Here is a 23011-nt window from a genome sequence, read left to right on the forward strand (position 1 = left end):
TCTAGAGCCTTGTGACAGGCTTTTTCTTGCTATCTTCTATATTTCACCTGCAAATTACTCAAGGTAGAACTACATTTTTTGGACTACTGAGCAGACAATACACTCTCTCAACACATTTTGTCTCTCTCATTCTTTCTGTTTTTTTCCTGGTTTATAATTGCAGCCGTAACACATGCATTGGGGATTCTGCTCACAGCTCCCTCCACGCTGTCTGAAGGAGTTTTGCCTCAGTAAAAGCAGCACATTTACCTCCCTGTCAGACGTGTCAGAAGAAAACCACAGCTTGCGGCTTTCCTGGACTGGCAGCAGATGAGATTACATACTTTCAACCATTCCACTGTCACCTCTTACATCTCCCCGAAGGTTTTGTTTTACCGAATGAAGCATCTGTGACAGCTGTGCCTGATTATTAGTGGAAACAATATGTAAACAAGGTTCTGCATCTCGCTATAATGCAGCAGCTCTTCAGTACGCCAATTCCTGAAATGGTTAAACATCAAATCACATCTTTTCTACTGCTCTTCTTCCCACAGCAGCTCTACAAGTTCTATTAAGCAGTCTTCAAAAGAAACCCGGAGAGTATAGCTGCTCAGATTGACAGCGAAGACCATTTGCTGCTCAGCACTTTAATGCAGAATATAGCTGGCTTACAGAAGAGATGTACCAGCTTGACTAGGGAAAGTCAGCCACACTGATAATTGCCTAAGGCACCAATGTTTTCATGCAATCTGGATTAGACCCTGATTTCTAGGTGAGCTAACCCTACATTTAGGTGAGCTTAACTTACATCTTTAGAATCGCACTCCTGGATGCTCTGGTTTTCTTCCTTTCTTGAGGCCACATGAAGATTCTCTTTCTCTGCTGAGGCATTTTGCTGGACATGGGAAATGAAAAAAGGAAAGAAAATAAACACTTAATATAGACACTAATGAAGTACAAATTACATTTTATTTTGTGCAAATATTTTGATGTCAGGGTAAAGGAGAAAAAAAAAACTTTCAGAGCTCACATTTCTCTGACTCTTGCAGATTCTGGGAAAGATTTAGGTCCTGAGATGAAGCCATTTGTGAACTGCTTTAGCTGACTTCAGCTGTCTACAGTCTCTCCCTGCTGGGACCTCACGTTGGCACGAGCTGGCAAAACATGTTCCCTTCCATGCCTTTCACTTACCTCCCTACACTCAAACCAGACCGCTATATGGTGCAGTCACTCTACAGTCCTGGCTATCACTTTACATAAGCTCTGAATGTCCTTCTACTGAAATATTGGCTGAATATTTCTTGCAACTTGATTGAAAGGGACATGAACAGGAAGAATATGCACAGCTTGTCTTACATAGAGCTTGCGCTGTATTTATACCTCAGTATTTTTTAATTTACCTTGAGAGCTTCACAATTTTGCAGCCTTAAATAATAAACTATTACATATGACAAGGAATTACTTCAGAAAGCAATGATCTATAAAATCTGGAAAATGTATTGTTAAAATTAACTGGTTATCCTGGTACCTAGCTTGCACATCACAACTGAATACGCTGCTGAGACAAAGTAACTGAAGCCGGTGGATGCACCATGATTTGCTGACAGCCATGAGATGATTGTTATGATGACCATTTAGTTCTGCAGAATTATTTGTTTAGAAAGTATTCATCTTCCAGTGATAGTGACAGTTTCCTTCACAAGGTCTTTCTTTTCTTCTTCCATATCTACCAGATATTTAGGAGTCTAATTCAAAATCCACTGAAATTCATGGAAGGAATGTAAATCACTTAACTGAAATTTAGAAATGTTTCCAATATACCTTTGCTAAAAAACCCCAAACCAAACCACAACAAAACAAAACCCGCAAGAACTTTGACTTATTCTTACAGAAAAATCTGATACAACATATTCCCAGAAAATAATCAAATTTTAAAAATAGCACTGATGATCTCTCCCTTTTTTTTTTCTTTTTTTTTTGGTAAGTTTCAGATCATAAAGAATTTGTAGCCATCCTTAAGGATCTGGCTTCCATCAAATTGTAAGACATCTCGAAACTCTTCAGGGGGGTGGGGACAGGGAACAAACTAAAACAGTTTCTCTGCAAAGAAAAGTTAGAGCTTCAGACATCAGTTTTGAAAGCTTGAACCATCCTTTCCTCATGTCAGTTACATTACACAGAATTACTAATAAATAAAAAGTTTTCAAAAATGATGGAGAAGAGGAGAAAACAAACTTGGCGGGTTACTATTTGCAATATAATCTCTGCTTAACAGTTTTCTGGAAAAAATGTTTAATTTTGTAGAGCAATTGACTACTATAAAAAATGATGAGGAGGTGAACAGATTAAAAAGATCAACATAAATAATTGTTTTGTTGAATAATGAATGTCATTTCATACCTGTATTGAGTGATTTACCTGTTCGGACTGAAGGAATTATTACAGTTCCGCAAACTTAAATTTTTTCTCATCGAATAAGAGAGGCACATGTACAGTGAATGACAGTACACACTTCCACCTAATTTCTTGACTGCTTGAACCAGTAAATCTACATGGGATGCCAGGAAAGTCAGCCAGCTTGAAGCCTTATTAACTCAGGAAAATAACTGTCTGTGCATCGTGCCTCCAGTTCCAGAATTAGATTCCTGCTCAAGGCTGTACCTTGGCAAATTACCCAGGCAGTTTATATACCTGATTTCTCAGTGTGTTGTACTCACTCCTACAGAACAAGGGGAAGTTTAGGGTTTTTAGGTGAGGCTGCCATGAAGAAAGCACTTTCATGTTTTCAACAGCTTACCAACATTTCCTACCTCCAGGAAAACGGAAAACAGGAAAATTTCCCATTCTCAGCCTCTTTAATACTCAAAATAGTCAAGTGTGATATTATAGCCTAGAAATCTTCCCCATTTTTCTCTCCCAAAACAAAATATAACTTTTTTTTTAGGTGTTTCAGTTTTCACACTGAAACATTACCATAACATTTCATTACCTGAACCAGCAGAACCATATTTTATAATAGCCTTTAAAAATAATTTGCCACTGCTGCGCTGCTCAGGTGCCAGCCAAGCCTGGGAGCAGCAGCGGATCTGCTTCATTCCCTGTCTGGTTTCTGACTGGTAAAAATCACATCACTTCAGCGATTGCACAACCATCACCTCCACTTATTTTTCATATTGTTACCCCAGGATGACGTTGATCTGCACATCTTGAGTTCTAGTTTAAAACGCCATCAGAATTTCACCGCGGCCAAAGGAGGACAGCAGACGAGGGGGCAAGAAGGTGTCCTGCCAGGCCATGGCTTGGTCCTGTAGATGAGAGTTCTGTCCTTATGGCCAGAAGGCCACAGGTGTTTCTTGCATCTTATGTAGGCAACTTTGATCTATAACATTTTGAGACTGACTTCTTACATGAAAAAAAAAACACTTTTTTTTTTTTTTTAAGGCTTCTCTGTTCACACATCTGATGATGAGGGTCTTCAAGGTAGACTTTGCCAACAAGATCCTTTGTTATTAAAAATAATCTCTCCTAATAAAAAAATGAATATGATATTATTCTTCTGATGGAGCCTATTTACTAGACTGACAGCTTAACTAATAAAAATGTCATCGAGTATTCTAGAGTGAAATAGTTTGGAAACAGTTTCTGAACTCCTTCCCAATTCGCTTAAAGCTTTCTGAACTCTCCTCAAAGCTTTTCAATTCAGGATTTTGCATGTGAACATTTTTTCAAGGATCATCAACCCTTTTATCTTTTTTTCTTTGAAATAATTTAGAAATTACAGCATCTTCCTGGTGAGAATTTAGAAGCTTGACTAAAAACCAAACTTTACATTTCAGATACTTGAAATAGGCAAAACTCTTTACAATGCATTTAATGTATACGCTTGCAGATGAAACTAGAATCCATTGGTGTGTGCTTTGCTTGCAGCAAAACTTGCAGAACAGTTATGACAGAGAAGCAAGCCAAACTCATTATTTCTTTTTCTCTTCCAAAATCTGCACTGAAACAAATGACAAGAGCCCAGTTCTGCTTCATGCCTTTGAAATTTCCCTCGGTTATGCTTTATATATTTTTCTATCATACACACTTTCTTCTCAAAGCGTGCATTGTTATTATAATGTTCTCATCTTAACTGCTAAATAAAACTGCAAAGTTAGGTCAACTGAATTCCATCTTTCATAACAACTTTTGACTTCGATATGTAGTTCAATTCTTTCTTGTATTAGAAACAGCCTTATCAGATCTTTCTTCTTCCCACATGGCTTTTTGGCATGACTGCACAATTCTTACTCTCTCCAGTCAGTGTTTGCTCATGTGAGATACCAGAATGCCATTGACAGGAGGGCTTGCCAGATGACCTGGTTCCATCAACAAATTTATTTCCCATTACCTAGACTCACAGGTCACTCTTTTCTGCACTAAGGGTTTCTAGTGGTATTCAATTTCCACGTTAAAAAAACCCAAAAACTTAAGGATACTCATACCAATCTAACAAGAAGATTGCACGACATTTTGGATGCCAGCAAACAAACTCAGCAGTTTCTGGCAGAGTGCAAGGTCATGATACCCAAGGATCAAAAAAACCCCAAAGCCCAAGTTCTGACAGCCATGATGATTTTTCTCTAACGATGGACAACGTCCTGATACGCACATTCACAGCCTGTTTTGATAAACTTTAGATGCAGAAATCATTGGAGTTTGCCCAGAAATACATTTTATTGGCTACTGAATGCTTCACGGGCCCAATCTCCAAACATTCGAAGGCTACCTACAGCACAGACTTGCTACTCTGCTGTTGGTGTGGCTGCCGTGCCTGGCTCAACTTTGTGGCATCCATCTGGCACACTGAATGAGGCCAGTCTCAGACACCAACCCTTGGCTGAGGGTTGCTTCTATTCACCTGTGTCCAGTGAGGTTACTAAACAGATGGTCTGCAAAGGGGCTACAAATAGGAAATAACCAAGGCATGCACCATCCCCGCTTCTCAGCGCACGCAAAGAGTTTTTATTCTTCTGGTAGACATCCTGTTCCTTTGGGATGAAAATGGCTTATTATCATGTCTAGGAAATCCAAAATTGCTCAAGGATTTGTAGCACTTACTGTGAAAAACTAGAGAAGCTTTGTATGTAGCAGGTGAATGAAGCTGTCAGAGATTTTCTGGGCAAAGTGCACAGAGCAAGAGCCAGAAATATCTCCTTTCCAAAGTCAGTTCTGTCTGACTGCTCCTGGAAACCAGGGACTACGTATATCACGCGTGCACTCAGGCCAACTGCCACGTAATGCTTCAGGTATTTATTTTGGTCAAGAAAAAGGTGTCAATCCTATCACCTTTTCCTTCTCCTCTCTTTTTTTTGAGTAGCGCCATTCGCTATCAAGGAAGGACTATGTTCAAGGACTGCACAGCTCTAATGCACCTTCAGAATGACTCTAAAATCAGAAAATTACCTAAAAACACAATGTAAGACCAAACCAATTGTGGCTATTTTAAAATAACTGGAAACCTCACTGGATTTTTAAAATAAAGAAATAAAATGTTAAAAATGTAAAGCTTCCACGTGGATAAAACACACTTGTAGTTTTGATTGTGTGTAGGATGCTACCAAAAGCTGTCAGACTATTTCTGTTTTTAGCATAAATCATTTGAGGAATCCCTTACGTTCAAAGGGCTCAGAGTACATGGAAAAGGAACATCATAAATTATGTTCTCCACAGGAAAAAAAAAATCCTAAGGGCTGTAATCAATTTTTAACATGTTTGCTCAGAAAATAATGAGCAAAAGGTCAAACCTGGACTTCTAAAAATATGTAATAATCATATACACACTTCCTCCAAGGGAAAACTTGTAAGTGAAGTTTAAGAATAGGTATGGTGGATTTTGGTTACAATTCTTTTAGTAGGGAGAACATTTACCAATTTTGTCACAAAACATCTGAACCCAGTGTTAGGAAACTAGATTTAATCCAAAAGGTTTCCTTGGCTCTTCATACTGTTGCCATACACCCTAAGGCACAAAATACAGAGGGGCACTGCACTGGTTTAATGAGCCGCCTTGGAAAGGGACGCGACACACACGAGTGTCTACTTCAGTGTTTCTCCATGAATATTCCGCCAATATTTGACAGAACAAAACTGCTAAATGAAAAAAGGAACTACCCTCAACTGTTATTTTCGTCCTCTTGTTTCCTTTGCTTACTGAGCCCCTTTAGAAGCGGCAAAGACGCAAGGTACAGCACAAAGCACAGGGAGAGAACAGCCCTTTTCTCTCCACAGACAACACACCCACGCTGGATCGTGGACAATTCAGGACGAGTTGTCAGCTAGTACAAGTGCTCTGCCTTACAATCACGAAGGGTTTACTCCTTATCCTAGTCACAGTTCTTCAGCGATGAGGTATTACTACCCTCAACTGTTATTTTCCTACCCTTGGTTCCTTTGGTTACTGAAGCCCTTTAGAGTGAATGGCAGAAGCAAAGACGCAAGGTACAGCACAAAGCACAGGGAGAGAACAGCCCTTTTCTCTCCACAGACAACACACCCACGCTGGATCGTGGACAATTCAGGACGAGTTGTCAGCTAGTACAAGTGCTCTGCCTTACAATCACGAAGGGTTTACTCCTTATCCTAGTCACAGTTCTTCAGCGATGAGGTATTCCATAGCCCCACACTGATCATTTCATATGCAAAATACTTTACAAACAAACCCAAGCTTCCATATAAGCTTTTTTTTCTGAATTATGCACAGTTCTTAGCTATCTGAATTCAAAAACAGCTAAAATGTTTCTCTCCCAGTGTTACATTATCAAGATTATTTCACTTCTTCCCACACTTTTCGGTGGTTTTGTTTGTTTATTCCATAGCCCCACACTGATCATTTCATATGCAAAATACTTTACAAACAAACCCAAGCTTCCATATAAGCTTTTTTTTCTGAATTATGCACAGTTCTTAGCTATCTGAATTCAAAAACAGCTAAAATGTTTCTCTCCCAGTGTTACATTATCAAGATTATTTCACTTCTTCCCACACTTTTCGGTGGTTTTGTTTGTTTGTTGAATCCCCGGAATCACCCACCCCTTTTTCATTCAGCAAGGGCTTTTCACAGTAAACCGAGATGAAGCAAAGTTTAGGTTTGGAGATGTGTCAGACGAAATACAATCTGTTCATCTGCTTATCACTTTGTTGTGACTAGACTACCTGCTAAATAGATTTTCTTCAAATAACTGAATAAACTTAAGCAATTGCCTGTATAGGCAATCACAATCCCACCTGCAAATAAATTTTGTTGCTCTTGTGTTGGATCCAACGAGCAGCTAATGGAACTCTGACCCAGAGAGGAGACATCGCTACTATTCATCAATTGAAACAGTTTCACAATATGAGTATTGTACAAAGATCAAATACATTTTCCTCTTAACTTTTTCTGCCACATAATCTATGACCAAAAACTCATGACGAGATTGTCGCGGGCAGCGGGGCAGGTTTGCTTTGTGTCGTGCGTGAATCTCTGATGCTGCTTGCTGCACGGGCACAGAAGAACCTCTTGTATACAAGCACAGAGGAACGGACTGGGAACTTCCAGTGACTATTGAAGGGCTGACTATTCTATCAGAAAAGAGAAAATAATATAAAATCACTACAGATAAATGCATATAGTGATAAACTTATCTCTGCATAAACACACATAAAACCATCGGTATTTTCTTTCTAATTGTACCTGATTGGTGACAGATCTGGGTAACTCGATGAATAGATAATCTTTACTTGGGACCAAGAATATGACCTTTCAATACAAAAATAGAGAATCAGCAGCCTGTTCAAAGCCCAAATAATTTCAGTTTAACCTAGTGGTTGATATTTTAATCACAGATGTTCCTTCATGGCAGAATTTGTGACAAGAAATCCTATATTTTCAATAATAAACAGGAAAGAACTATGATAAATACTTCTGGACTTCATATCAGGAGCTACAATATAGGAGAAGTGACTAATACAAAGTTCAAACAATTGAATGAGCCCATACTTCATGCACTTAAAGTAACCTCGTAGTAAAACAGAGTAAAGGAAGTAAAGATAAAGCAAAAATCCGTTATCTGCTCTGCAGAGGTTTACAGAAATTATGTGCAGGGGGTGGTGCAGAGTTTGTAGATGCACTTCACAGCTGTATTTTTATTGAAGTTCTTTAAAGAACGTAGAAGCATCAACAACAATGCTGGCAATACTAGCGGCAGGGAAAGCGATCGCAAATATAGTTGGGGAAATAGGGGGAAAAGAGGTTATACTGGGATTTTTTGCATGATAACTCCCAGGTCTGCTTGATACATGTGTGCTTCTATCAAAGAACACACATTTTAGAAATGCACTGAGTTTCTTATTGCACTGTTTAATTAAAATGTAAGTAAGCTTTCCTATCTAGAAGGAACTAATCCCTTTATTGCCTGTGAGCTATTAGTTGTACTTACAAGCACAGGTTATCATCTGCTCCTGGCAAACGGGGCTGTATGTCCCTGACAGGTCTGCTGTCACAAACATTCATCTCCATTCCAAAAAAAAACTAATCAAGTAACTAGCTACTTACTGTTACACAGTCATGTTGGTATGATGCTTAAATAAACAGCACAGTAGTATGTGTACATAAATTTAGCCACGATGAATGCCATTATCTGTAGCTTATGGTACTTCTGTTCTGGAGAGTAAATGTGTTTTCTGACAAATTATAAATATCTGAGATGTATATTTGTATTTCCATAAAGAGAAAGTGTTTTTAAAGCCATTCTACAAAATACACAAAATCACCTAGTACTCCTAGGACCCTCTGCATAAAGTGATTGGTGAAATACTAAGCAGGTACTTGTCATTATAAAAGCTGAAATTAAAAATAATATTTAAATAATAGGACTATAATTGAAAGAGTTTAAGTTTTGACATCTCTACCTTTCAAAGTTTTCCATAATTCTGGATCCTATGCCTAATGATTCCTATAGCAAATAATATAGAATAATGACAGGTAGTCTAAATACAAATTCCATCAAGATAGCAACAGTCTTCGTAGTAGAGAACAAGCAGGAAAAAAAAAAGAGGCAGCTGTTGGACATACTGGTTACTAATCCATGAATTTGTTTCCACATAATTTTTTAAATCACATTTCTTAGAAACTTTGGACTTAGTAGTTCATTATGCTTATCTGTGTCCTTTTTCTTCACCACTTTGGGCTGCTGCCTGGATTACCTGCCAGTATATAATCTGCCAGGGCTGCACCGGAGTCAGTCATGATATATTGGTTTGACACAGAAAGACACTTTCATGCAGGCTCTTAGAAGCACAAAATGCACCATCCCATGTGTTTGGAAAGAGCTTAACCCACATTAGCCCAATTTAAATAATAAATAATAATGGACCAGACAGCAAAGTCCTAGAGACTCGGGTGGCATTTCCCTCAGAGCAGCAGAACGCTTCCAGGAGCGCTCAGCCACGGTGATGCAATGTCAGATGCTAAATTAGTGGGCAATGTAATTTACTGGCCTGGTCTAGATTTTGTTTGTTCAGCTCTTCTATCTAATATTTAAAAAACAAAATACACCTAAGGGTACTAGAGAATAAAGAGTGGTTATAATTCTGCCTAACCAAACTATGGATTACAGAGGGAGAGGGAGAATTATCCATTTTTTTTCTTCTAATGAATATCCACCTAAGAACAGGCAGAATCCTGTCTGCAGTTACACTGGATCACAACATGCAAGACAGGAAAGAAAGTCTGAGTTATGTGTTTAACTTCTTTTTACTGAATTTCTGGTACTGAGAATGTGAAAACATTGAGTTTTTATGCAAGTGGTAAACTGCTAGAATTAAATTTTCAAGGTATACATCAAGATCTTCTACAGAAAACCTACATGGCAAATAAGCCAGGTGATGCTAGCTGTCCACAAAGGTTTCTTCCGTCCTTAGTGTGTCCACAGTGCAAAGTAACTTTCACTGATGCCAAAAAATTACTCCAAAATGGTATTACAGACTGGGGCTAGAGAACAGAAGTCTTTTTTCCAAGTGGCCTAGTTACTCCTGAAAACTTATGTCTAAAGCCAGAATGCAATTAGCTCACTTGATATGGATCATTTCACTTTAAATTTCTTCTAATAACCATTTGTTTAGCAGTAGCTCTAGATGTTTATTGTAAATGCATCTGTACCTAAAACAAGGAAATAGAATTAATTGGGTTTGAAAAACAGAAGTTTTTGTTGGATCAACACAAATACAATAAGTATTATTAGAGAAAAAACTTGTTAATATGTTTATAAAAGTCATTTACTTATATTACATCATACTCAACCTATAATTTCACATTTCCTTAATAAAAGATAATTTTACCATCATTGTTTCTTACAGAGCAGACAAGTCCAAATCCCTAGTGTTTTGTAGCATGCAAGTTCAAGAATGGCTAGAGAGATGGGTATATACTCAAGGGCCAACTACACCTATAAATATGCCTTCTACTTCATGTATAAATACAGTTTCTACCTCATGTATAAATATTTCTAAATTTTAAAGACAGGCTGTCCTTCATTTCAGAGGAGGAAATATCCAAACTTTACTTTATAAAACTATTAAGATACTTAAGCATCTTAAGGGTTGGGCTTGTTTTGTTTGGGTTTTTTTGATGTTATAATACTTAAGAAACTGAAACAACAACATAAACACATTCCTTCAATACCAGTTTTGATTATCTATGGCCGCCACAAAGGAAAAAGCAATTAGCTGTGGGTAATGAACATTGTATAGCACTTCTTACACTTCAGAGCAGCAATACCCACCGTCAGAATGTGCTTTATAGGCAATTACAGTCTTCCCAGCTACTGAAGTTACAGTCACAGTATGAACATCTGTATTTTCAGGAAGACAAAGCCAAAGATTCCCAATCCCAGAAGAGTTCCAGAGCCCAGAAGGACCAACCTGGTGAAGCTGGAACCCTTCTGAACCACAAACTCACAAACGAGGTCACTTAGAGAAATGCTTTTCCCTTTGAGACTGACTTTTTTCCCCAATCGTGCCTTAAAAGAGGCTTTCTTACTGATTTAAGAAAAGGTAGGAATCCTGGTAGAGGAAGTTTTTCCATAATAAACTGCTTCCAATTGTCTGTTTCTTCAAGTCCATTCTTATAAAGACTGTTGTTCTCATTAAAAAAAAATACATGACAATACAATTACTATCACGACAAACACATCAGCTAGGAAAGTCACAAGGTAAAACAATGTGTTACTATTTTCCTGCTAAACACTTTTAACTGAAACTAGAAATACCATACATTCCCCCAATCATCTCCACTGTCACTTGGGGAAAAAGAGAGGGAAACACATAAAAAAAAAATCAATCACCTGATATGAGATATGAGTAGGTGAGGAAAGATATCTCTAAAATAATAACATCCGTAATTAAGGGGATCTTCTCTTTCTCCCTTTTGACAGAGGAAAAGACAAGTAAGCTTGTCCAGCAAGCTGCTGACCATCACAGCAAGCCTGAGGCTGGTCTAGCACGGGGGCCTGGATTTAGACTGAATCAGAACTTGAGAAGATGGATGTAAGCTGTCTGTGCTAATCCCCAGGTCCATGCGAGACCATTAGCCATACCTAACAGTCTGTTTTCTTGATGTTATTTAAAACATCCCTGAAGAAATTTAGATTTGATATAGTCATATCCCTTCTCACCCACTGCCAAGCTGCAACCCACGGTATTTTTGAGACGTATTATGTTCTAGATTGTGGGAGACTTTATAGAAATATCTGATAAGTAAAGACATTAATTAAAAAAGAGAATATTTGGAGTGAGACTTGGGAGTATTTTTCATACACAGGCAAACTGACCTGCAGTTAACAGCCACAAAAACTGCAGGAATAAACAGTTACCAGTTTCCTCCTCAGCCCATTAGCCCATTGCTAATTTCAGAGTTGAACCCTGGGGTAATGGGCCAGTCCAGCCTCTCATACTTTGTAACAAAGAGGAGTGAGGTCAAATAGTTAATGAAGTGAAGGTAATTACAAAGATTGTGTCACTGAAACTTGAAGGAGAATGATACTGGTTTGAGGTTAGGGACTAAATAAGAGATGCCAGGTGCTTCTTTTTCTTTTTTTTTTCCCAATTTCACTGGATTGTACTCAGTTGAAAAAAAAAAAAAAACCTGTAAAACTAATTTACTATCAAAATAATGTGCTAATAATGAAGACTTCTTTAAAGTAAGTAATAAAAGAAAAAGAGCTTCAGCTTTCAATTTAATGATCTCTGGTGTTAAATGTTTTCCAGCATGTAATAAAATTTTATTAAAAATTAGTCACTGAAGAAAAGGGCTGTAGAAAAACTTCCGTGGAAGCTTTCTGAGGCAACAGCAGAACCATACTCAATCTGAAGCAAATTCTGAGCTGACACACTCTTATGAATCATCATTAACAATGATACAAGAGTACGTTTGGCACCTAGTTGATCATAATGAGAATAAAACCCCATAAGCCCAAAGAGAGCTATAAAAAGCAGAACAGGAGAGACTTGCATGAAGAAATAGGTCATGCTAGTCATGCTTCTGCAATTAAATTACCTTTTAATTTTTTAAAAACAAATTTCTTACTACATTAGCTTTACAGATAAGCATAGTACCTGAGACTTCTATAGAAGGGGAGATGTATTCCTTCCACTCTGAAATTAAATTCCAAACCAATGGATAATGTCATATTTCAAAGCTATTTTATTCTCATGTTTGTGTCTCAGGAAAGGGTACTGTGATTGTCATTACTGCAGATTACAAAATGTGGCTGTCTCTGCATTTAGTAATTGCCTTTTTCTTTTTTTTTTTTAATTACAGTTTTCCAGTCCCCGTGCTGAATGCAATGATCTACAGGTCACCGAAACCGCAGGTGTCAGTGATATCTCATTAACTCTGGCAGAAGGAAAGTTTGAGGCAACAAAAGTAGGAAATCACTAAGGTACCATAGAGGTGGACTTCCTAAGGCTTTAATGGAGCACAAATATATCCACTGCCCTTAACGCTCCGGCTGCTTACTTCTAGCTGACCACAGATATTGTATTTCGTGCCCTCAGGTTCAACCTCTGTTTCCTTTGATAAAGTTATGAGGACACATGCTATTTTTTTTCCCTCAATTGTGAGCAGGCAATTAACTTCCAAATAAATCCAAGCACACCATGCTATATTTGTATAGGTTTGTATTACCCTGGAGCTCAATTAAATGAAAAGTTTTGCTCTATGTGTTTTTACACAATTACATAGAATTTTCATTTACCATAGCAGCCAACAAATCAGGCTTAATTTTTGCTTAAAACCTGGCATTGTTTCTAGTCTAACCTTATATTTTGCAATCTTCTCAAAATAGACCCTTTAAAAAAAACCTGTCTGGACCCTCTGCTCTCTGCAACCCGAATGCTCATTTTATAGGAAAAAGAAATAGCATAATAATGTTTATTATTCTTAAGTTTAAGAAAGGAATACACGTCAGAAGAGAATACTTAGCTAGACAGAATGAGAGAATAATGCTGAAAAGTAGTAAGTTGGGAGAAATGACGAGGAGTATGTCAGTCTTCATAAACATGGATTGGGTCCAATCTACACATTGCAGACATCGCCTCCTTCCTTCAAAATGTATTTGGATTTTGAAGAAATGTACACATACAGCTATGTGTCTTTTTTCAAATTTCTAGTCACTTATACAATTATAATATCCTACAGTATTGTCAGTAACATGATAATTGTACAACTAATATTTAGTACAAATATTTAACTATTGTATTATTACTTTATGTAAGTATTTATGTCAAGAATTTCTACTTTTGTAGAATGAAATGGATAAAATCTAGAGGCTAAGAAATATTCTGGCTTCCTAGACAAATGATAGATTTGATACCAATTATGAATACGAATATACAGCCTATTTATTTGTTTTTTGGGTTTTTTTTGTTTTGTTTTGTTTTCAAACAGGAAGCACCCTGGTCCCAGGGGTGATTGTTCCCAAGTGATACAGGTATCATACACTGGGATGTACCCTTCAATGGATTTTAAATGAGCTTGGTACTCTTAGCAAACAATTTTTAGGATGAATAAGAATATCTTTGAAATAAGTTATTTACCAGAGAAATTATCATTTTTTTCCTCAAGATGAAACTGTCGCTTATCAGACATGACAAGATGCATAAGTGCTGTTCATCTAAAGTTCCCATTTTTACATATAAAAACATATTTAAGTAACCACACACATTTATATTCACCTAAAAATACTAGCATGCTGTATCATAATGTTTATGCAAATCTAATAAAAAAAAGAAAGCTATACATCTGCAGTTAAAGTGAGTTGGTTTGTAAGAGGAGGGAAAAAGCCAAGGAAAAGATACACAAGAATGGATATCATAAAAAAAAAAAGCCTTCCATAACACAGCTCAAATGCAGAAGGCAAAATTCTGGACTGCCTATGATTCTCTGACAACCTATTTCACAGCAGCAGATTTCAGTGGTTTTGTAATCACAGATAATGCACAGATTTATAATAATGAGGTGTCAACGCGTGGAAGAAGAGGACTGCAGACCATTATTTTCCCAGACGTTTTCATGGCATATGCCAAGTGCAGAGAAACGTGAGCAAGGTCTGTTAAAGAGCCAGAATAACTTATTCAAGCACTTTTGGATACAGAGGACTAACTCCTAGTTCTCAAAAGGCTGGAGCACGGAAATACTGAAACATTTTAGAAACAGCAACATTAAACACAAAATCTATATGATCACAGAAAAAAAAGAAGAGTATTGTGTTTCAGCCAAATATAATAAAAATCTAATTCCAATCTCTACACTGTATTCCCATTTGCTTCATTGCACTACAGTAATACCTGTAAAACCAAAGAGACCTCAAATGTTTCAACGGCTCTGACCCTGTGCTGATCTTAAACACAGGCACAGAGGCTTGTTGGGCCCTATCCTTCAGTACACCTCTGCGTCGACGACAGAGGGACAAACGCTTCCAACCTGAAGAGAAGGACAATAAGAACAAGACAGACAATTCTGCAGACACATTAATCAGGGAAATGTGCTCCTGAGATCCCAGAGTGATGCTCAGTCTGCACGACCTACAAAAGACCAGTCCACTGTCCTGCAGAACACAGAACCAGTGATCTTAATCTGAATGAGCACTAATATCCCCATGTACTGCCATTAATTAAAACACTACTTTGTTTCCAAAGGCAATAAAACTTGGGAATAAAGGTTTCTTCTTATAAAACAGTTGTTAAGGAACTAACAGGGTGCCCAGAGGAGCTGTGGATGCCCCATCCCTGGAGGGGTTCAAGGCCAGGCTGGATGAGGCTTTGAGCAACCTGGGCTAGTGGGAGGTGTCCCTGCCCATGGCAGGGGGGTTGGAGCTCAATGATCTTTAAAGTCCTTTCCAACCCAAACCATTCTATGATTCTATGAACCAACAATCACTATTGTAAGAGTAGCAATGCGAGATCCAGTTTTATTATATTCTGGTTTCTGAATTTATATTTCAATTTTACTGACATACAAAAAGATGACTGATTTTTGGCTTTAGCCTCTGTACTAATAGTGAATATCAATAGCTGTCAGATAAAAATCACAAATCGGCTATGAGTTAGCAATTCCTATTTATATTTCAGTAAAGAGTTTTGGAACTTAAACAGGACATCAAAGTGTCCTTCAGTCATTCTTCTGTAAAACTTCCTTTTAAATTGAAATAACGGATTTCTTCTAGATCTGTAGAATCGGCTGAATGCATGAGCAGAATGCAACCCTGCAGGTGAAAATTACCAGGACAGTTTTTAATCACTGTGAATCTTGACTGTATTAAAAGCCTTGAATCTATTGAAACTAAACATTTTTCACTGATTTTTTTTCCTCATGCTTTCTCCTAAACTGCCCTTCCCATCCTGCATGATTGGAATATTTCCTACGGCCTATTAGTGATTCTATAGATCCCTTTTGGCAAATTTGATTTGGGTGTCCCACATTATTTTTTGTTTTTATATCAGTCTTTTTCACTAAAAAAACCATAGTAAGCAAAAACTGTCTTACTGTTTAGTGCTATACTACCACAAACACACTATCTGTGCCTGACAGGTAAACAATCCTAGGAATTAGCATCCTCACTTATTTTAGATGCAAATCCATCTTCCTTGTAGATTTGTTATGAAGACATGGTCCATTTAGCAAGTGACAGACAGAATTTTGTTCCTCAGCAAAAAAACTAGCTGCTTCCCAGCTTTAAAAAAAAAAGTTTATTGACATCAGAAACAGGCTTAGAACTATCCTCAAAATTCATCCTAATCTTTCAATGAATTTAAAATCCTCCTTAGTTCCAGTTTGATGCTCTTACAGGACAAACTTTCAAAGATGTTTAAAAAAAAGCCCTGAGAGAGAAACCATACCTTGGTGCTTGTCACTTGAAATGGAACTTTGGAGCCCTTTGTAAGTGGGGATGTCAGCTTCTCGGCTGGTTTTGAAGGGATTAGATTCGTAGCAGGAGGCTGATTGTGCAGAACAGAAGACAGGCAAAGCTGCACGGTCTCCTTCAGAGCTTTCAGCTGTGACTCCTGGGGAAAATAAGAAATCAGCAGTTCTCTAAGATGTGTTATTATGAACAGAATTGCTTGCTTTCCTTCTCTGCATTAAAGCAAACATTTATGAGCAGCTGCTGCTTTTTCTTATTAACAGAAGAAATTAACGCTGTTTAAAGCAGTTTTTTATAGGATTAGGTTACCGTGCATTACACACTAAACTGCCTAGAAAGTCACTGCACTCTTCCTCTGTGCAGTTTTATCCACACTGATTATTGCCAATAAGTATTTAATATTATTTTATTTGAAAATAAACAAAAATACAACATACCAAGTATCACTGTGTCCAGACTTCCACATATAATAGCTCCAGAGTAGTAAATGTTCACAAGTACTGCAGACACAGACTTTGCATGGAATTTTGTTTATAACAGTCAGAATAATCGGTATTTTTCCACAGGTTATAAAGGCTGCTTTCAAGCCTAGAAAGATGACTTCCCTCCTTTGCTATCTGTGCTGTTGCAGGAGACAGTAAATAAACTATAGGTCTTTTCATCTGTTAAGAATAGGATCATCCAGATCCATTACTGTCCATCAAGCCAAACTAAAACTTTTAAGAGGTGAAGTGCTTGCAACTCATGTTAAAACACTGCTATTTCACTCACAAAAGTACAGACCAATGTATTAATGAAAATAGCACTGACACTGAAATAAACTAGACAGTAAGAACAGTAAGATGACTACAGCACTGAGGAAATCCATTTTAAATCTTTGCTCCATCGCAGCAAGACGCTTAGAGTCAAATGTTTAGTACTGAGGTAGCCTTCTTATACTCATTGCAGGTTGAGCTAGGCAGCATTTGGCCTTAAAATTTTTTTTTTATACTAAGAATGCGCCTATAAATACAGGTTACATCAGCACATTTCAACCTGCAAAGATTTTTTTGGAAGATACATAAATCAAGGTATACCATGGGAAAAGTTAATGGAAAGTATATGTGCAATTAGCATTACACAGAATGCACTATATATGTGAAATATTACATCTGCAATGCAAAAATATTTCACAGTTATACAAATCCTAAGCAATGGCATTTGGCACACATCACTTTGTTTCAGTTTACTTGTTAAACAAATATGTTTTAGAACCTAACAAATGTGCCATGTTTTACATCAGGTAAACCTCCCTGAACTGGAACCAGGGAATGTATCTCATGACTGGGGAAATCTGAGAGTTTCTTTAAAAAATAAAAACAAAAAAACCCAGGTTAGTAGGGTACTTTTCAAAACATAACCATAAAAAACTCTTGCTCTACAGCACAATAAGAAAAATCAAAGAAATAGGAGACGGAATGGAGTTTAGTTTGTTTGCAAACTGACAAAATTGAATGTCTTTCCCTTAAGATGTGTGCAGAGAGGAGGAATGCTAGATTATCAAAGAGGACAGCACTTTGTATGAATTACTTATTAAAATGTGTGAACCTTGAGTCAGCTGATACGTCTCTGACCTAATGACAATGTGAAGAGGAAAGGGTTACTTTATCCATCTGACTCAGGGATCTTTTAATTTCTAACTGACAACAGAAGATCTTTTCATGTAATATGTCTTTTCCCCCACCTTTTCAAGAACTGACTGCACAGAGAACACAAATCACCATTTGACATACTCAAATAAGCTCAGACAGCAAACTGGCAGAGGTAGCAGACCGTCTTAATTTTGCTTGACTCAGCCATTATAGCACTATAAGACCCCAGTGCTCCCTGCAAATCACACTGATCCAAAACCATATTCCTCCCATCCAGAAATTCCTCTGGATTATTTCTCATTCTCTCATCTGCCACCCCTGCCATCCAGTGCTTGTTCTGCCTTGGCTATGGTCAGACATTTCGCCTTTCCCAAGGTAAAAGCAGAATAGGTTATTTTGCTTCCATCCTGTGGGTAGCAAAATTCAATTTTGACTTTGCTGATATGATGCATAAATGGGCAACACGAGCGGACAACTGTCGGAACCAGGGATGGCATTTGACAAAGTTCTCAATAACCTTGCATAGATGTGACTGTGGTGAAAATAGGCTGCTTGCTGGTCAAAATACTGCCAACGCATGACAGATGTCTTCAGATTTCCCAGACCTGTTTATACTCTTGTCATGTGGCTGGAGTCAATATAGAATAATTTGGGCTGTGGTAATGCAAAATTTGTCAGTCTTCCAAGGGTCCATCATGGGAACTAGGGAAGTGGTGGAGCATAAATAGACTTATGAGAGACACTAAGTCCACTGTCAGCATAAAATAATATTGAATAGAAAAGTCTGATACCCTCCCAAAAGAAAAATACAAATGAACACCTATTTATAGGCCAGGTCTGAGGTTCGATTACTCAATTATTCATTTCAAACACAGGTCATGTTCCAAGAATGCACATTGCTCTACACCTCGCTTCCATTCCTTTAGCTGAAGCTATGCGTGCTGACATTGTCAAAACAGTTAAGGCCAAGTCTTCGCTGAAGACATGGATGGACCATTGGCCATCCTTAACTCTTTCAGTTCATACAGAAAAGCTCTTAGCCAGGGGGTAAAGGTAACTACGACTTAAATGGTCTTATTACTCTGCAGTTAGGACTGCTCAAACACAGGTTTTTCTAGTCTCATAAAACTGTCTCACAATTCTCACTGGTGTGAATGAACTTTGTCTTTTTCCTTCATTTGCACTTTTTTTTTTTTTAATCCTGCTTCCCATTTCCACTGCACTGTCACAGCATGTAAGCAATGACGCCATCCAAAGACTCTCTCAACAATAATTTGGAAGAAGATGACACTGGGCTTCTGGTGAGCCTACGGAACCATAACTGAACCCTAAATTAAAAGTCTATAATATTTAATAGGAAAGAAACAGAGGGTCAGAGAAGTCAGCTGGGTGTGCTGCAAATCCCCTTTTAATTTGCAGACAGAATCCCTTAATAGCATTCTCATTAAAAGCTCCTGATGTCAAATGTTCTTTGCTTTCTCCTTCACAACTGTCTGCATTATAATGAACAACTGCTTTTAGAAGATATTTACAGCAAGCATTGCTCTCTTGCCATTGCCACAGACAGGATATTGGCATTAGTGAGAGACTGTGTCTGAGTGTTATATTAGCAAAGAAGGAACATGCTTAATTTCTGAATTAATAAGTGGAGCAGTTCAGTTCAGTGTACTGACAAGAAACACGTGAGATATCACCAGATGTCACACAGGTTTGAATAATGCTGCTTTGAGCATCGCTTACAAAGATGAATTTTGCAATGCTGGATGCAAATCCTCACTCAAGAGGATGATTTCCATGATTACAATATTGAAGATTAAAGATAAATGCTTTTAGTACAGGGAGGATACTTGTTTTTTTGCCCCCAAAATGTCTAATGGAACATGAAAACATTAGAAAACCAAACCAAAAAAGTGGTCTTTATCAGAAAGTAAAAAAATTCAATAAGCTGTCAAAGTGCTTCCATAACGCATGATATTTTCTTCCCAGTTATCCTAAATCTAGAAGAAAGTTCCCCTATTGCACAGCTGCCAGGAGTGGACGTGTCCTGCTCTGTCCTCTTCCTGGGATTCCCCACAGCTTCCCTGCCATGAGCAGGCACCTCTGCCCACCAAAGAGTTGGCTCCGTCACATCAGTCCCTCCCTAACCAGAGCCTGGCCCATTTCTATACTGCATCTTTCTTGGAACTACGACTAAACCTCAGACCAAAATCATATTGGTTACAGGCACACTCTTGTGAGTGTACTTTTGCACACAGAGTTGTAGTATTTGGCTTTTTGTAGGTTTTTGAGATGTTTCTTTCTAATTTGATTGCCTTCCTCTTAAATTACTTTGCAGCTGCACTTAATTTCATGCATCATAATTAGTTCCACTGACTTCAGTAGAATTACTCCCAGGTACACGAGTTAAGTATGCATCTAAACCCTTGCAACTTTCATTTGTTTTTGTCAAATTATACTGAAACGTTCACAGCTGATAGAGATAAGCGTGCTTACATTACATTGCATTTCTTACTTTGTCAAGGGCTGCCTTTTCCAATTCATCTTTTGCAACGGCTAGTTTCTGCTCCAGATCTGTTAGCTGTTGTGCCTGTGGGAATAAAGAAGAAAAAGCTGATGCAAACTACAGTGCATTTTTTTTTTCCCCATAATTTTTCATACAGTGCCTGTGAGAGAGGAAAGGTTATAAAGTTTTACAATAAATTTTACATATGCAATATGAATTGTGTCAGAATTGCTTGCCAAAAACACCAGCCCTCAAGGGATATCCTTTTCCTGAGAAAAAAAGTGTATTTTTATGTAGGAACTGGGATCCAATCTGCTCTGTTTATGTGAATGCATGTTTGCTCTAATTTCAATATCAGCAGCAAAAGTAATTCCACACTATAAAGTATTTAGAATTATGGCATAGTATCCTTTTCAAAAATTCAAAGTATTCAAACAGATTTTATTATTTTGTTCATTTATCTGACTTCTGTTTCAAGTTTGTAACTTGTAACACAGATTTGTAGTTTTAAACACGGAGATGCTAACATCAATGTAACTTGGCATAAGCAGAGAAATTAGAAAACAACCAAATATTCCTGCATGTAGACACCTTAAGAAATGCTACAATCTGCTGGGATAACAGGGGGCTAACACCAGATTTGTTTCTCGCCTCCTTCCCTGGAGATACCAAAGGAAAATTCACGAGAACAGCTGGTTATGCCAGGACAGATTGAGAAAGCATTTTGGGAGATTTGCATTTGAAGTCGGGGTCAGGCAAGCAGCCTGCACCCTGTGCCGAAGGGCTGGTGGCTTTTTCTGTGACATAACCTCATTTTCCTGCAGAGTCCTACAGGAGGAGATTTGGCTTTTTCCAATGTATATGCAATGTACTAAGTGCAGGGGTTCAGGAGATGCCTTTAAATCCTCAGTAAATAAAGACAATTGTTCTTCTCCTCTTTCCTAGGAGCTTGATACACTCAGACTGCTTACTTTAGGGAAATACTTTCTCTGCAAAACCTTTGCATTTGAGGGAAATAGGAGCTCCCAGATTCTTCCAGTTCTCAGCCCTGTTATTAAGAGCACATTATGTAACCAAAAGGATTAAAGCAGTTTTCTTTCACTGTTGGATTTGCACCAACAGCCCACTAGTTGTGTTCCCTGTTTGTGAAGGCAGCCACAGAGAAAGGCACTGGACTAACCCGTTATCTTTCCTCTCTGAAACTGGGATTAGGTAACGCACATTTTGTGCATACAGAATAACTGGGTGAAGTTCCCATTTCTCAGTTAAAGAGCAACACATCTGAATTTTGAACAAATATTTGCAAGCACCCTTTCCCTCAACACCACCCCATGCTCACACCAGGTTGCTGAAGCTCATCCCCAGACAGATAGTATTTCCTTGCCACACTTTTCAAGACTCTGCTGACTGTACCATCGCTTAATGTATAGCCACACAACATAAATGCTGCTTAGTGTAAACGCAGTGAGCATGATCTGTACTGGGGCAATGACCATACTTCCAGCACATACCGCAGCTGATATGTATTAGCTTAAGCAAGCCTATAGCCCTCAGCAGACGCCCCGAGTGATGTTTATTAGCACTAGATACAGGCTGTACTGCTGATAAAATGACACAAGCCTGGCATTTTCAGTTCCCTGCTCATGTAAAGAACTACTTAGTCGCATTTGAAAACAGGATTAGGCATTTATCTGCAGATTTATCAGAGCAGCCACGGTTTCATTAGTCAAAACCATGTGCGATTAGACAATCTTGCTTCAAAGCAGAAGTCAACTGCTTGCTCAGATGCGGGGAAGTCTCTTACGAAGGCAGCCCCTAATTTCCACTGCGTGTTTCTTACACCTGGTACCCGTCACCATCACACACACACACCACACCCAGATCAAACCACTGGTTTGCTTCCTCAGTCTGGCAACAGCGCACACAGTACAGAAAGAATCCTTCCATTTCATCAAAATTTGCAAAAGTTAACGGAACTTATTGCTGGCTTTTTAGAGGGGGAAAAAAAAAACCCAACTTACTAACATATCAGAATTTTTCTAGAGTTTGGTAACATTTTCATTTGTTACTAATGCGGCACCCAATAGCCCTCCCAATAAACATAGTCCCAGTCAATGTCTGAAAGACTGAGCATTAAGCTCGGCTCTATCTGATGCAAAGACAGTTCTCATTAGATACTAGACCCAGACCAAGAGATTTCTCACATCATTAGCATTTTAATTATTGCTACTTATTAAACCATTTGTACAGAACTCTTATACAAATCAATTTTCAATTAATAAGAAAGAAGATTTGAAAAACAGCATATACAGTTAAGTAATACGAATTTCCATTAAAAAGGAAATTATACCAAATAACACCTACATGATAAATAAGAGGCCAGGATAGCATCTCTGATGGTGTGCGTTACTAAAGGATCAGAATCCATGGAAGACGATGGATTGCTGCCACACGGTGTG

General features: G+C 38.0%; 1 protein-coding gene across 1 annotated transcript in view; it reads right to left on the reverse strand.

Moving 5' to 3' along the window:
• Window positions 1–20636, reverse strand: part of LUZP2 (leucine zipper protein 2) — a gene marked incomplete at its 5' end in the record, with an annotated part of 32125 nt that extends 11489 nt beyond the window's left edge. The window contains 2 exons of the mRNA XM_010076093.1: window positions 16396–16560; window positions 20562–20636. Of these exons, the coding sequence (XP_010074395.1) occupies window positions 16396–16560; window positions 20562–20636 (240 nt within the window). The remainder of the gene's footprint in view (window positions 1–16395; window positions 16561–20561) is intronic.
• Window positions 20637–23011: the final 2375 nt, after the last annotated feature.

This window comes from Pterocles gutturalis, unplaced genomic scaffold (assembly GCF_000699245.1).
Source record: "Pterocles gutturalis isolate BGI_N339 unplaced genomic scaffold, ASM69924v1 scaffold11113, whole genome shotgun sequence".
Taxonomy (NCBI): Eukaryota; Metazoa; Chordata; class Aves; order Pterocliformes; family Pteroclidae; genus Pterocles; species Pterocles gutturalis.